The sequence below is a fragment of the Scophthalmus maximus genome, chromosome 20, assembly GCF_022379125.1.
Source record: "Scophthalmus maximus strain ysfricsl-2021 chromosome 20, ASM2237912v1, whole genome shotgun sequence".
In the NCBI taxonomy this organism is placed as follows: domain Eukaryota; kingdom Metazoa; phylum Chordata; class Actinopteri; order Pleuronectiformes; family Scophthalmidae; genus Scophthalmus; species Scophthalmus maximus.
The window spans coordinates 7,628,435-7,645,406 of NC_061534.1; the positions used below are offsets into that span (position 1 = coordinate 7,628,435).

At 42.5% G+C, this 16,972-nt stretch overlaps 1 protein-coding gene across 4 annotated transcripts; it reads right to left on the minus strand.

Annotated features, from left to right (window-relative positions):
* Positions 1-2,159: 2,159 nt before the first annotated feature.
* mrrf (mitochondrial ribosome recycling factor) lies at positions 2,160-16,950 on the minus strand. 4 transcript variants are annotated; one of them, XM_035607344.2, is made up of 8 exons: positions 16,819-16,908; positions 15,626-15,671; positions 13,329-13,502; positions 13,058-13,210; positions 8,329-8,447; positions 4,698-4,789; positions 3,036-3,195; positions 2,160-2,742 (listed from the first exon to the last, which is right to left on the minus strand). In XM_035607344.2, exons 3-8 carry the CDS (start codon positions 13,498-13,500, stop codon positions 2,665-2,667), a joined length of 774 nt encoding a protein of 257 aa, XP_035463237.1. In that variant the 5' UTR covers positions 13,501-13,502; positions 15,626-15,671; positions 16,819-16,908; the 3' UTR covers positions 2,160-2,664. The 4 variants fall into 4 exon arrangements, with proteins under 4 accessions (XP_035463237.1, XP_035463236.1, XP_035463235.1 ...); XM_035607343.2 differs by having other exon boundaries at positions 15,606-15,671; XM_035607342.2 differs by lacking the exon at positions 15,626-15,671 and having other exon boundaries at positions 16,819-16,950.
* Positions 16,951-16,972: the final 22 nt, after the last annotated feature.

Consider the following 16,972-nt stretch of genomic DNA (forward strand, 5'->3'; position numbering starts at 1 on the left):
CTTTGTATTCACGCGCTGATTGGATCCTTGATGAGATCTTGATGGTGGCTTCTTGCACTCCGACGCTCTTTACACTCGAGAGGCGAGGTGAGAGAGAGAGCGAGAGAGAGAAGGGGGAAATGAGAAGTATGAGAAGTGTGTGTGTGTGTGTGTGTGTGTGTGTGTGTGTGTGTGTGTGTGTGTGTGTGTGTGTGTGTGTGTGTGTGTGTGTGTGTGTGTGTGTGTGTGTGTGTGTGTGTGTGTGTGTGTGTGTGTGTGTGTGTGTGTGTGTGTGTGTGTGTGTGTGTGTGTGTGTGTGTGCGCGTGCTCAATCCAATTCCGTCCGCCTCCTCGCCACTTTAGCTCCTGCAGCAATGTGGCTTGATGTTCAGGGTGTAATCACGGGGAGCACAAAGGGAATAGAGCAAGCAGAGGGGCATCATATATATATTCTATTACATATACATAATTCTCTTTCACACACAGTGTCCATAATCGATCCTCGTACAAGTAAAACCATCGACACAAGCTTCTCTCAAAGATCAAGAACAACACAATACAGAAATCTACAGGGCAGAACTAAGAATGAAAGGTTGGAGAAAATGGAGCCGGAGAACAACACTCAAAAGATTTTGTATATTTTACCCCCGGTATAAGTATACGCTGGATGCTTTCCATGGTTGTATGGGATATAAGAACTTTTTTAATAAAAGTGAAGGGATGAAGCTGGATTCAGTAAGCGGACTGCAACAAGCACACTTTCAAAAAAAAATCTCAGTTTGATGATTTCAAGTGAGGAAAAAAAGAAATAACGTTCTTCTCCCTACAAATGAAATCATGTCAACAAACTTAAACATAGTCCTTCTTTCACTGTATAACCGACAACAAGTCACTTCGCTGATTTTTGAAGCAAGACTTGACAAGACAGAAAATACAGATTTACAAAGAGCTTGTTACGAGTTAAAGCTGTGAGTTCAAAGTGTGTCAGCTCTGGTTATCTTTCCCCAAATGCAACCGCAATGGATGAAAGGCCCCACTATCAAATCAAACGTTTGCTGAACCAATTTGGATTTGTATATTTTTGTGAGGAATCCCCAAAGCACACACCAGAACTTCCAGAGACAAACCTGTGTTGCTCTATCGCAATTGCACCCAAATGTAGTCGTGCACGCATCACACACACACACACACACACGTACGTACGTCACGAGGCGGTGCTTGTGGTAGTAAACATTCGAAAGGAACAGGGGTAATTCACTTGATAAATGTCAACCAAAATGAAGCTATCAGCTGAAAGCAATTTCCTCGTGCTTGTCTGTGTTCTGCACCAAGGACTTGGTAGATTTTCACCCCTCCATCGATCATGAAGCCTCTGTTTTAGGCCAAGGTACACAATGCCCTTAAATTGCTGACATATGGACCTAGAATCACCACAAAAAAAAACTGCCATTTCCACCCCGCCTCTCCTCTCCGTCCCGACCCAGCCACTCCTCCGCTAAACTCTTGTTTATCCAACGACTCTGGTCTGTTTAGGCCATTAGAGAGGAAGCCGTCCGGGGAGACAGAGGGCCAAGGCAAATGTAGTAAAGCCACAATCTGCGGCGCGCAATTTAGCACTGCTACCATGGAGCAGCAAATAAAAAGCTGCATCATCACTACTACACAATTCATTTTCTTTTATTTTAAAGACATAATTAGGAGTTTGCGATGTTGCGGCACTGTGATCATAAATCACTGTGACCGACGGTGCGGACAAAAGTTGGCTGCCTGGCGATCAGTAGCCGAGGACGCAGGAGAAATCGTGATAGAGATGATGACACCAACCACATAATGATATAGAAAGCCTCTAGCTGGTGTAAACAGCAGATACATGAAAACACAGCTGTGTGTGTGTTTTTTTTTTGTGTCACAGGGCAGGCTCCTCATTCAAACGTTTCTTTGTTATTGATCTGATTTGAACAACTGGACGTACTACAATTCCCAACGGCGGCTTTGAGAGCGCGGCGACTTGAAGACAAAGAAAAGACTTTTCCTGACGGACATTCGCGGTGCCAGCAGGCAGGGCTTCGAGGTCCGTGCACAGGAAAACTCCATTATCACTCTGACTAATGGCAGAGGGGGCGACTTCAAACCAAAAGTGGGGAAAAGGAAAACAAGAGAAAGAAAGATGACGCACATGGTACAAAGCAGTGTTTCTTTAATGGAGTCCATCAATAATCTTAATGCCCTTCACTTTATTGTGTTTAAAAGTGAGTGGCCATATTATCAATCGTTGAACCTTTTTTTTTTTTCCTCAAGTGAATTTTTTAACCAGCTTTGAATCAATGTGAAACAAATGTTTGGCAACACGCTAATGATATCTTCTCTACTCTCTCTCCGTTTCTCTCTCCCCCGCTCTTGCCACCAAGACGAACCCGCAGCCAGTTTACTTTCAGACGGGTGCGCTTGTTTTATATAAACAGACAGCCCTTGTGGCAGAGGGTTTGATTAGGAGGAGGCCCGCAAATCCCATTAAAAGTCCATTCGTCCCTCGCTCAGACTTTGTTTGAAGACAGGAAGAGCAGAGAGGGAGGTGACATAGTTACATGCTGCTGCTGCGTACTTAATGTCCATCTGTAGGTTCAGCTATAACCGAATGATTCAATATCAAAAATCCGACCGGTGCATTTCTCTTTACCGTCACTTTCAGCCTAACAGCTCCTTAGTCTTGGCTTCAAACTGTTTGTCGATGTCCATGGCAATGTTGTCCGCCATCTGCTGAATCTGTGAAGACAGAGAGGAAGATGGGGAAAATATAAAAACTCTTTTAGCAAACACCTTTTTTACCTCTTTCTAATAAATGATGACATGATGTAGCTGTGATGTAAGAGAATGTGCCTGGATTGATGATGAGTCTCTCTTTGGCGTCGATTTGGAAATTAAAAGAAATAGTCAAATACAACCATTATTATACTAAAACCACTTCATACTTTTGTCACTCCTCAGTCATAACTATCCAACTACGCTCACTATAATATCCATGTTGTCTATTTTTCTTTTCCCCCCCGGTCGTGTACCTGCTTTTCCACGAGTCGTATCATGTCCTCTGAGTTTCCCTCCTTCGCCCTCTTGGTCTGTGCGACAGCGTTAGATCGCACTTTCCTCAGCGAGTCTTTGGCCTTGTTGCTGAACTGTTTGGCTAGCTTGGCCAGGTTCTCTCTGTGTTCCCGTGTCACTCTGCAAAGGCAGAGAGGATATGAGACGAGAGAGACCGCCAAAGAGAAAGACAAGCTGGGAGAAAAGCAAAGGTACACACAAACACAAACTCCAAAATCCACGCACTTTTCATGTTCCTGTAAACTCCTGTTATGTAAAGCAAATATCGAAACGCACAAACACAAAAATGTGCAAAAACAAAATGATGAAAAAACAATGTTCTCACTTTTGTAAATGGGGGGTGCTAAGTGCTTGCAGGCATGAAGTCTAATCGCTTTAGGTCTGACTCGTAGCAACCGTACAACAACAATTACTTTGCGAGGTCTCAGACCTGAGCCGAAACATCCATCATGCAGATAACTTTGCATTTGTTGATCACTCAGAAAATCCAACTTCCCATTTCACTCTCTTTCCTTGTCCCTAATTGGCTCTTTTTTTTTTTCCTCACTGTTTTTGCCTTGGGGACTATTTGCAAACAATCCAAGTGCAGCGTCTATTTACCACAAACAATGCAGCCTAATTACTGATTCCATGGCCAATCAAGAAGCGCCTTCTCCTTGGAAATGCAAATAGAGGCTCGGAGCGTGCCGAGACTGATTGCAGGGGGAGAGCAGTCTGACTCTTGTGTCCCTCCTCTGCCAGACTAACACCTGCTGCTCCACGTGCGCACGCACACACACACACACACACACACACACACACACACACGCACACACACACACGCGTGCACACACACACACACACACACACACACACACACACACACACACACACACACACACACACGCACACGCACGCACACGCACACGCACACGCACACACGCACACGCACACGCACACGCACACGCACACACACGCACACGCACACGCACGCACACGCACACGCCGGCATTTATACACGCAGACTCACATGCACATGTGTATATGCGTAAAGAAATATACTGTATACACAGAGTGGTTTAGTGAGTGAGTGACGGATAGTTGTGTGTGAAGTTGTTTGACTTGGCAGAGAGACAGAGAGAGTTTGACCATCACATCCACACATCAACACGCTGGGCGTCTACAAGCATAAGTCAATAAATCTGTCAATTATGGTTCTGCATATAGATACTAAGGGATTTATCAACAGATTGAAATACAAAACCATGGCTGAGACTTACTGTAATGTTTAAGTACGATACCTTACATAATGTATGGATTGTTTCACTGGTTTTTGTATTAATTATTTGGTCCATGACCTGAAAAGTAATGTTAAATGCCTGTTATGGGTTGCCAGGGCCCAGACACATTCTGGTTCTGTTTTGTATGAAAAAACAAATGAACAAACTACAATTAATATCTTGTCAATTCAGAAATTGATCAATGTGATGATCGCCTAATATGTTCATATCAAAGATATATAAGATACACAGAGGCAGTTGGAAAACAGGGAGGAAAGACGACAAATGAAAGTGAAAGAGAAACATGAAAAGGAAGGAAAATGTTTGTGTGTGTGGGTGTGTGTGTGTGAGAAAGAGACTCACTTGGGAACGGGCACCTTGATGATTGTCCCGTCCACCTCTGGGTTTAGGTTCATGCTACTCTCTTTCAGGGCACGGGTGGCAGCGGCTGTAGCCTGGGGGCGAGAACGAGAGAACACACACACACACGCACACACACACACCCATGAAAGTGTGCTTTGCTATGAGCACTGGTGTGAACTGAAAACCAGTGCTAAAAACTGCAGGTAGTGGCTCAGCTTCAGCTGGCAATCATTAAGGTGTTACATTGTGCATGTAGGGCAGTGGTGTGTGTGTGTGTGTGTGTGTGTGTGTGTATGCGCGTGTGTGTGTGCGTGCGTCCGTGTGTTCGTCTCAGGGGAAGCCCATGCAGTGTGGAAGTGCCTTGGGCCACTGTCAGCACTTGGCCCTGTGGGACAGGACTGAGAGGTTGCAGGGCAGGGCACTGACTTCTGGTGACCTCACAGGAGAGTCTGCTTATGCTTGTCTATGATATATGGACACAGACATGCAGATACACACATGTGTTTTGGAGTGTGTATGAAAATGGGAAATATCAATTATCACAAGATATTAAATGCAATCATAGGAAAACATGACTTTTATTCTCTCTAACACAAAAAAACATTTTCTGTGTTCAGATTCAGTGGTCAGCTCAGAATCTAATACGGAGGTTAAAGTGAGGTGTAATCTCCGCCAAAGATTAGTATCTTAAAAGACTGTGACCAGAGTATGCAGTGAGTGTGACATCACCTTGCTCTCTGATGGACAACATATATAATCAGGACACTATTTCTAATTAACTTCAAACCTAATCTGTCAGTTTTGTACCGCCAGTTCTTGCCACTTGTAGGTCGGCACATGATCAGTGACAATCACAAGACAAACAATAACTAGAAATTAAAACATCTGCACAAAATTGACTTCATCTGAGCCGTTGAAAAAAATAATAATGTATTTTTTTAAAAACCTAACAAACCACCACCTGTGATCTTTATTCAGTAAAGGATGGAGATAATCAGAAGAAAATTAAAAGATTTGGAACATTATGTGTTTCATGAGGGAACAAGTGATCCAGAGATCATAGGTGACGAGGTTGTGAAAAGTGCTCGTGTACAGTCACAATTTTGCTAACTTGTAAATTGGGCTCTTTGTTATTTTATTTAAAAGCTTGTTTCTATTTGTTTGAAAGCTATGTAGGCTAGCAGACGGGCAGAAAAAAGAAGCTCGCATGAGACTCAATTGTAATTATTAAAACAGCAAACGCATATGTGAAACATAAAGACATTATCCACTATACACAACACAATCCATTGGTCCGGCAAACATTACATTAGAACCCCAGAGCTGTAGTTAAAAGGCACATGCACACAGAGGGGGAAGGAAGCCAAATCCTTTTGAATTACTGAAAACAAAGTCACACTCCTCAGACAACTTCTACAACCGCATGACAATTCCCTTTGCAGCGCTGTTCAAAGTGTGCAAATGTGCAATGCAAGAAATGAGAGCGTATCGTTTCCTCTTCTTTAAAAAACAACCCAAAACCCCGTTCTACCCTTCTCTCCTTTCTCGACAGCTCCCTCTGGCCTTTTCCGCTAGGGGAAAAGAAATGGCAGCGAGATTAAAGGAATTTATTTGTGTGCATTAAATCAATTCGCGAAGTTTCTTTTCATTTGTTAAAATCCGGAGCGCGGGCCTCTGGTGGCTCCATTTGAGTGCGGGGTGATCGATTCGGCCCATACCTATGTTTGATTGTTCTCAGCATCAAATTCATCAGCGCCCCCCCCCTGTCCCACGTCCACTCTGGTGGTTACGGAAAAAAACGAGCGGAATTTTTCTGGAAAGGCAGAGGAGGTTCTGGTTAATATGTTGGAGAGGAAGAGAAATTACGCTGAAGTTTCACATCAAACGCTGACGGCCTAGTTCAAAGCAAGGCAAAGCAGAGCTTTTGTGAGTGTGCGTGTGAGTGTGTGTGCGGGTATAAGGGAGTTTTCCTATACGAACAAAGTGGTGGGATGCACATGCAAACACATCCTAAGACACATGCGTGTTTCTTAGCTGTTGTTAGTTCCACTGCTCCTAATGAATGAGTGGAAAACAATGGTAGGGCCTCTGGAGCGCCTGGTAATGGATAGGCATCATTATAAGCCTATTAGCTCTGGGCACTCAGCAATAACCCCCGCGTGGGACATGGGTAACGCAGGGCACGACAGGGTAGTGTGTGTGTTGGCGTGTGTGTGGTCTGTGGTCGGCCTTTTCGGGGAAGGAAACAGACTCACCGGTGGACCATTCAGCATGATTCAGTTTGAAGGCTGGATTTTTACAGATCTGAGACGCTGATGAATACTTCAGATTTTGTGAGTTGTTTTGTGATATTTGGTACAAAGGAAAACAAAGAGGTGAAACCACAGCGCTCAAGTGTCGCAATCGAAGGACCGCCCTAAAAACAGAAGCTTTTTTCTTTTTCTTTTGTTGTAACAGTCAGGTGGTTCTTTACAAGAACACACTGCCTGAATGTCATTTACGCTTATGAAAACTGGATAACATCTTGGAATTGTGTGGAATGTGTGGAGACACACAGCCTGTAAAGTCTGGATCAGGTTATAATATTCTGTTAGAAAGGGTGATCGCTTAATAAGGTCTGTTTGTAGTCATGCTAGTGGCGTGGCTCTAGGGATAGGAGTTTTTGACTGGTTGGTCCAACAAGTTGGTCCAGACTGAAGTATTGGATGGATTACTATGACATTTAATACAGACATTCATGGTCCCCAGAGGAAGAAGTCTACTGACTCAAGTGATGCCCTGACTTTACCTTTAGCGCCTCCAATTTCTCAACATCTATTGGATGGATTGGTCAAATATTTGGTATAAAAATTCATGGTTCCCAGAAGATGAATCCTAAGGATCCTATAGTTCTTTGGTTGTTTTAACCATACCATACATATAAACGTATTTAATGTATCTTCGTTGGGTGTAATTCATTAATATTGAATGGATATATGATTGCATTAATGTTGTGTCAAAAGTTAAAAAGGCACATTTGGATTTTCCACACCACATGAGTCTGGCCACTCACGCTCTCCTTTGCCCCTCCCCTGTGAGAAATGTATTTTATGGAGCTCTGATTAGTACGGCATTATATCATCTACAAAGGACAAAAGAGGGAGAGAAGAAGGAGTGAAAAAAAAGAAAAATAATCTATTCCTCTCTAACCTGGGGGTAAAATGAGGTCATTTCCTATTCTGTGACAACTCACACGGAGGCATAACCACATCTCCATGCATGCACACAGAGTTTAGGCTCTTGTTGCTATCTTTCACCCCAGAACAAAGGGCTCGCCGAGTCATCAATCAATTAACGTCTGTGTGAGAGAGAGAGAGAGAGAGAGAGAGAGAGAGAGAGAGAGAGAGAGAGAGAGAGAGAGAGAGCGGTCGGGTTTCATTTACACAGACTGATGTGAGATCAGAGTTCTGCTCTGGCTCACGGTTCGTTCAGTGAGGACCGTGTATCTGTCCGTGCGCTGGATTATTTTGATAAAGCTTTTAGTTACTGAGAGCACGTCTGCGTGCACAAATACCAAAAAAACTATAACAGTAGGGAGGATCAGAGTGTGAGTGTGTGTGTGTGTGTGTGTGTGTGTGTGTGATCGTCTTACCTCAGGGAAGCTGCTCATGTTGACCATAATGAGCTGAGGTGACTTCATGGAGATCTGACCCAGCTGGTTGAGAGGGAACTTTCCATCTTGAGTCGTCACCACAATGTGATCCAGAGCTCCTACAAATACAGATACATGGAATTGATTATGCGTTTTCATTAATTTACCCGCTTTGACCAGTTAAGGAACAAAAATCTGTTCATTCACCCAAACTGTGGATCTTTATTTACTTTTACTTTTTATCGTCCAATATTGAACACGACAGCATTTATAAACCTGTTAAAATGAAACCTGAATAAATGTTTGATATGCTGCATTTTAAAGATGCATAGATTCAACTTCAATAAAGTTTTGTAGATATACTTATTTATATATATATATATATATATATATATATATTTTGTTAATAATACAAATGACAGTATGTCAACAGTTCAAAATTACCGTCAACTTATATCATCTGTTACTTTCCTTAATATTTATCTTATTATTTTATATCATCTGACAAGTATCTTCAAAAAAAGCTTATTTATCATGTTTGTTAAACATATCGTTATCAGATTTGTTTTAGTCTCAAGTATAAATATCGGTATCAGCCCCAAAACACCCAGTATCAATAGGGCAACAAAGGATTGTATTATTATTATTATATTAACTAATAGACAGACAGATGAATGTGCCGTACAGGCAATAATATTAATAAAACATAAATAAAAAGCAGAGCCCCGTGGCTGCTAAGAGTTTCCATGATCTTCTGTATTGTCTCTCCTCATTGTCAACACTAAGAGAAGCACAGGTAAGTTTGCCAACATGAGTTGACTGTCCCTTCCTGCCCCCCCCTCCCCTTCTCTCTCTCTCTTCCTCTCCCCTGTTCGTCTCTCACTCCACCATCCGCTCCTCTCCCTCTCCTCCGTCTGGCTAACCTCAGACGCAGTTGTTTCCTTCTTCTCCAACTCTGCCTTACATCACTCGCTCCCTGCTTACCCAGTGGGGGCTGTGCTGATGGTGGCGGTGTGTGCAGCAGTTGGAGGGTTGAAGGGGAGCCGGTGGTGTAATTTTTTCTATACAATCAATTTCTGATATGATCTCAGGGGCAAAAGGATGCAGTGATGTGATGGAATGGATACCTGCTATTTAAAGGCCGCACCCTTAGTTGAATCACTTACATACCGTCTGCCTGCCAATTACTCTGTCCATCTCTTTGACTTCAAACATCATTAAGTGAGCGGGTCTAAGCCCGCCTGCCCCGTTGTCCATCTCTGTGTATGTGCAGCCCATTCATGTCCATACGTGTGACCTTCTGCCTGTCCATCTTTGTTACCTGTGCTTTGACAATGAGCACCTACACATGTGTAAGTACTTTAGGAGGGCAGACGGACAGACAGTCATTTATTTCACTACAAAGCTTGAGGCTGAGGAGGGGGCCGAGAGACGGCCAGAGGACGAGGGCTGAGAAAGCATCTGCCAAATGTCAGATATTTGGCAAAATATTACATATGATGTTACATGATAATAATAAATTGTATATGATCTATGACACTACACAGATTTTGCTTTTGATCTACAAGAGATTTGGTTTTGTGTTTTAGTCACTGACACAGCATAAATGAGTCCACATCATTTGAAAACAACATTTGAGCGTCAGGGTGACCTAGTGGTGAAGACGGGTATCACACTGTGACTGAAACATCCCCAGTACATTTCCTCTCGAGACACCTTTAATGCAAGTCAGCTCCCCTTCTCTTACCTCTCATTTCCGGTCACCTCTCTACTGCTCACCTTGGGGGACAACAATCTCACTGTGAGTATGTTGGCATGCTGAGGTTAGCATTAAGCTAAAAGCAATGCTGTGTGTGCCCAAGTACAACCTCACAGTACAACTAGCACGGCTGCAGACTCTCAAGCTTTCAGACATGCACTGAAGTCCGGACATTTTCCGGAACATTTTTCCCGGAGTGGCTGTGTGAGAGAACGCAAATGTCCGTACAGGTTGCTCCAGACATGCTCCGCAAATTTTACTGCCAGCCCCCCAGTAAACATTTCGGAAAATGTCCCACTGAGCCCATGTGAGAAATCCCTGGAAGTTTCAGAAAATGTTCAGAACAATTGCTTTTGTGAACACAATTTCCTTTCATGTTCTTCATATGTAACGGCAAACTCCGAGTTCATGTCTGACAACAGCTTTTGTCTTGCTTGAGGTCTTATCCACGAAGAGTTGCCCCAGTTGCTATTGCCAGGCGACTAGACTTGACCAATCCTTTTGTTTGTCTTGTGTTTTACAGTTAAGATATTTTGACAACTCATGCATAAACAACATTTCCTATTATCAAGCTCCAACAGCTCTTGTCTTCATCTTAAACGTCTTCTAAATGCAGACAAGTTCCCCTTATAATTGTTCATGTACTATTTTTGTTCAAAGTCTCTGTCCACTCTGTCTTAAAGTTTCCATGGTAACAAAGCAGATCACCCATCTATGACTAACCACAACGTGCTGCGCAAAGCACTGATCCCTTCTCTCTACATCTATCTGTGACTTTCTGCCGTAGGCCACACAAACACATCTACACATACAGTGTGCATTCATGGCAACACACAACAGTACATATAGTCACACACACACACACACACACACACACACACACACACACACACACACACACACACACACACACACACACACACACACACACACACACACACACACACACACACACACACACACACACACACACACACACACACACACACACACAAGCTTAATGAGAGCCAGATGAGAGGTTCATGGAACAAACATACACACACTTGCACCAGACACACGCACTGAGACAAACTGACGTCATTCCATTCCACCATCTCATCTCTCCTGTCAGCTCTAAGTCCTGCTGCCTCCCTGGATTACTGTGCAGCTGGACGGATGAGAGGGGGATGTATGGAGAGGAGGAGAGCAGTGAGGGATCCGCAGATGGAGGGAGAAGACAGGGAGGATGACAGGATGTAGGGACGGAGGCAAGACTGGCGAGAGACACGGTGAGGGGGGAGAACAGAAAAGACGGTGGGGAGTGAAGGAGGGAACTCTCAAAATTCTTGAACTTTTGTTCACAGGGCAAAAGTTTCCATGCGGATCAATAAGAAATTTAGAATTCAAAGTTATGAAGCATCACGAGCACAAGCCTGAATATAAATCTGGGAATTATTAAAGAAAACAGGAGAACGGTAAGTAAGAGAGGGATAAAGGGAGGTGCTGAAGATATAAAAATGACTGTTGAATGATGAATGTTGGAAGGAAAATGTCAGAACAAGATGAAAACTGGACAAACAAATACATGAAGAGCAGTAAAGCAGTTGAATGAAGACAAGACTTTGAAGGATGTGTTTGTGCTAATGTTGCCTGCGTGTTGTGTAAAAGAAAAAAGGCAAATCAAGAATCAGACTGAGTGAGATCTCAGCTGGGGAGGAAAAAGCTCGACACGCTTTCAGTTTTGAAGTCTGATTCCAGCAGCTGCCTCCTCCCACGGGAGCTTCCATTATACACCCCGCCTCTGATTCCCCCCTGCCCGGCTCCCATTTGTTAGAACCCAGAGGCAAAGGGTCATGACCTGGATGTAGTTGGGGAAAACTGGGGTCAAGGTGAGGTGACACAGGGCTCTCCTTGCTCTGAGCCTTTGGGCGATTTGTCAGGTAGATTCAAAGAGGAAAGGTTTAGTGACTCAGGTCCTAAAGCATGTGGTGTTGGGTTAAAAAAGGAAAGTCATGTGTGCACACTACGTCATGCACATGAAAAATAAAACCTGCACTTTAATTTGCATAATTTGTCTATGTATTCCTTGTGATGATTGGAATGAAACGTTCAAATTCAAAATAGATTTGTAGATTTTTAATGGATATTTTCAGAGGATGTACCGACCAGCGTGTATAGTGCAGAATAGAAGTTAAGAGGCCTCTTGTAGATGTAAAAAAACATATGTGGGAAAAACAGTATAGTTTGAGCTGAACTGCAGGAATCCAGGAGAGCAGAGACACACCTTTGACTTGTTTATGGAAAATTGATAAAACATAACCGTTATGATTTTTTTTTCAGTAGGCTAGCACAGGCAAGCTTTGAGGACTGATGTCAAAATAGGGATTTAAAGTGAGAATTCAACTGAATAAGAGGATACCTGAGACTTAAACGGTTGCATAAATAAACCCATTTGTAATATAGACAGTATGTGGTTTATATTTGGGATCATATTCAATCTACTGCATTTGTTCTATTGTCCTAGCAGGTTTATCTTCTTTAACAATCAAATACAACTTTTATTATTATCTTTTAACATCCTGCCATTTATTTCCACTCAAGCTGCAAAGATCAGTATTTCAGACATGCAATGAGGTCCATTGTGAACCCATGTGAGAAAACAGCAGGAAAATCTCTGGAAGATTCACAGCGGGTGAGTGGGAGCTCTACCCCCCCCCCCCGCCACCCCTCCCCTGAATGTTAATGCCGTTGTGAACCAGTCTGACTCGGACAATCTGCTGTTTTCTGCATATGTGAACGTCTAAAATTGGGTCCGGACGTTTTCCGGAGTTTATGTCTGATAGCAGCTTTAGTGTTACATCAAATGACTACTTGACACTACTGGGCTACCATCAACGTTTATGTTGCCCTGTAAGGTGACATAAATTTCAGCTGACCGGATGACAGAAAATGTGAGAGAGGGAGTCCTCACACACAGTATAAGCTTAATACCTGGAGACGTCCGTATGCTGAGGTTGCGCGTGAAGTCATCTTTGAGCGCCTTGAGAACAGCTGTCATGTCTTCCTTCACTTCATCCAGACTGATGATGTCTTCCACCAGAGTGGAGTTAATATTCACCTTAGCTGACTGGCCCTTCGCCTTAGCTTGGGAGGCAAGAGGGAAAGAAGGACTGAGGAATAATGACCTGTATTCAGGCAAACAATATCTACAACCAGAGGTTTTACAAATACGAACTCCAGTGCTTGTAATCTCCTCACTGACCTTTTGCCTTTTTGGTGGCGTAGAGTCTGGTGCATGCAGCGGGGGAGCAGGTGGTGCTGGGGAACAGCGGCGCTGCACCGATCCTGGAGGTGGCTACGAGGGGACACCTGGCCTGTCGCACCAGGGACTGACACAGCAGGGGTCGCAGCAGGCTCAGATGATTCAAAGCCATAACTAAGTGAGAACAACATACAGTTCAAATTTTGTGGGAGAAAAAAAATAGAAAGGGGTGCTACTAAATTGGGAGCAACAAAATGTACTTTTAAATTTCACAGAATCCCAGATTAAACACAGATCCAGAAATCAGTTGTAATGTCAGCCATAATATATATTAAAATTAAGTAATAACTCATATTAGCCAGTAGGAGGTAGGCCTACATCTTCAAAAAATCTCGTCATAATTTCTTCACAACTGTCTGATGACAATCATCAAACATAACAGCTTGATGTAAAGGAAACCTTTCCCCTAACAGTGGAAAAAAAAAAAAAAAAAAAAATTTATGCATTATATCTAAATTTATCACAGTAAATGCAATTCTGTATTGCAATATCTATATGCACAGTAAAGTACATGTCCTGCTTTAATCGATTCATTATAAATCGATTAATAAACTCAAATCGTTCCATAAATAAATAGTGAAAAATTAAATGCTGCCACAATTTCCTAAAGCTCGAGGTGATCAAATGTTCAATCTTCAAATGTCCTCTTCCGTCCGACCATCTCCTACCTTTTAATGTTCCCTATCACACAAGAAGAACAAAAACAGCAACTGAGAAGCTGAAACAGAGGGATGTTTGACATTTTTTCGTACAAAAAAATGATACATGATGGATTTTATTTGGTGATCAAGTAACTGATTAATTGAGTTCCACCGGTCGGATCATGAACGGATCCTTAAAGCAGATTTTCTCTGACAACACAGAGGAGGATAAGAAGCTCTTGTAAATCCAACCACATCCCTGCTGCTGTACAACTTCCAGCACAACAAGCCGTTAAACTTAGTCTTTCACACTCCGACAAATCTATGGGTCGGAACTAAGTTTGCACGCAGCTTCGTGCACGGTTGTTTGGGCATTCCTGAAGGGGAACCTCCCATTCAAAAAAACAACAACAACACGAGAGCAGCCGGACGAACCACCTCCCACCGAGCGAACTGGCTCTCCAGTGTGAACTGTCACTGAACCTTGGCGTATACACAAGCACAGACAAACTCTTGAGATATCGAAAGCCCCACAGACACAAACACACTGAAGCCAGGCTGTCACAGTCAGTGGCTGTGAACAGCTCGCGGTGCGAACGCAGGCTGACTGACACCCTCTATTGTCTGGTGTGTATTTATGACGGTCAACTTTGAGCTGTGAGGAGAAACAAATCGTACAGCGGCAGTCAAAAACTATTTGGTCACACATGAAAGGACCTTTCCCAAATGTTTCATGCTTCTGAGATTCTTGTTTTGTCCCCCTGGGAAATGATGAAGATTAGGAACTATTTCGGCTTGAGGCCCAACAAAACTAAAGAAAAAAGGGATTGGGGACAAAAAATCTGAAGGTGTTTCTCCACTCATCTAAGACGGTTTGATTAAATATGAGTTAAGTAAAATTTGTTAAACATTTTTGGGGCCATTAAATTACATCCGAGTCTGTGCATTAACTGTAGACTCACATACATGTGACCAGCTGTTTAAGAAAATCATCACATTACACTATTTCAAGTGAGTCTTTTTAACTGGACATGGTAGATATATATATTCTTGATTGTAAAAACGAAGTAAAGACGTCTGATCACCAGTAATGAACCCATTTCCCTCAGATATGTTTGATTAGTAAAAAAAAAAATTCTGGTGAAAAAATTCTAAATCCCTTGTTTCATTGAAACTGAAATGTATCTGCCGTTTTCCCCCTAGAAATTAAGTTTTGAATAATAATTAAAAAAAGACACCAGAATTTGCCATGAACAACCCATCTTGTGTAATTTAAGAATCAACAGTACTGATCTTGGTGTCCTCAACGGCAGCTATGAGCACGTCAGCCCCAGGATAGTTCAACAAAATCCAAACATATTCTAATGGACCACCAGCTACAACACAGACCCATGACAGGCATCGGCGGCTGGCAGGTTTCCTGTCATGCTGATATGATCCGGTGCACTGCGGCAGGGCAGATAGGCCGAGATGTGGGACAGTGACAGATCTCTTTAGAGGGGAGGTCAAGCAGAAAACGTGAAGCGCAGGTGTTCGGTGGGATACTGTAGCCTCATATCCTGTAGATTTCACACACCGCAGCAGCTGCAGACACACCTCTGCTTCTTCCAGCTGGTGAGCCCGCAGGACTTCTCCTCTGCACCTTTCACAGTTTGAGCAGAAAATAATGCATCTGACAATGCTCTGCTTCATCAAACAAACTGTTAACACACCAGGGCAGCACCTACTGAAAACTTTAAATATCACTCTCATATTGCTTGCTTTTTGTTTATTTGACTAAAGTTTTAAATGGCTTGGTCCAAATCTCTCAGATCCTCTGATCATGGCTGTCCCTTGGCCAAGGCTAAGGGTCAAGGGGCAATGGTGTGTTTGCTTTAGCCTCCACAAAAATTTGTAACAGTTGACCATTCACAATAAAGTGTTCCCCTTCCATAGATATATTCAAACTGAAGACGCACATGTTTTCTCAGGCGTGAGTACCCTTTATTATTGACTTTTTAGCCTTTATTTCTGTTCTTTTTGATTTTTGATTTTTCATTCTTGTACTTCTTCTCTTGGTGTTAAAAATGAATTTGACTCAGATAATGCTGTAAAATGTCAATCACTACTTCCCAAGTTGACATCTTTTATTTGAATTTTTGTTTGTTTACTATCTCGAAACCCAAATATATTCATAATACAATATTTTAAAAGAGAAAAATGACAAACTGTCCTTACATTTTACAAACTTGAATCAGCAAATGTTTGACATTTTTGCTTGACAAATTACTTTATAAATGTTTAAGATTAAGGTAATTTATCCAGCGCCTCTTTATCTTTTTGGTATTGAGTGAAACTATAAACAGACTGTATGGTCATCTGGCTTGACTGACTAATGTTTGTCCACAATGTGTCTTACTATCACCAAAAATTTTCTCAGAAAACTTTTACATTTTTTTATCATCTTACAGTCCAGGCAAACATAAATATTTGATATTACAAACTGAACATATATGTGGAAATGTGTCATAGTCATTTCTCTCTCTCTTTTTATAAATGTAATTCAGTCCTGCATGTGGCACCAGGTTGGTTATTGAGGCAGATTCAATATTAGTAAGAAAGAAATATACACATTACTACGACAAGTAACTTAATGTGAGTACAGTGGTGTGAAGGTCGGTGCTGTGCTGCACATTCAGTGGGCAAAAACGGACAGAAACTGATTAAACGTGGCTGCTAAACATTGTACAAACGTTCGTTTCAATAAATTTCACTCCTCGACTGAAATCAATCACAACAACTATACTTACTTCAAGGTTTTAAGTCTTTACAGACGCCTGTTAGCTCCAGAAAGAAACACGGGGGAAGCCACATTTGACATCTGTGATGTCATCATCACGCGCCGAGGTTTGTCTGCATCCGGGTGGGTGTCTAAAACTGTACCGGCGTACACCGGGTGAGCGG

Coding starts and splice junctions, on each gene's coding strand:
- mrrf (XM_035607341.2), bottom strand. Junction 13,211..13,328: donor CGCCACCAAAAAGGCAAAAG/GTCAGTGAGGAG, acceptor TTGCCTCCCAAG/CTAAGGCGAAGGGCCAGTCA. Junction 2,743..3,035: donor TACGACTCGTGGAAAAGCAG/GTACACGACCGG, acceptor CTGTCTTCACAG/ATTCAGCAGATGGCGGACAA.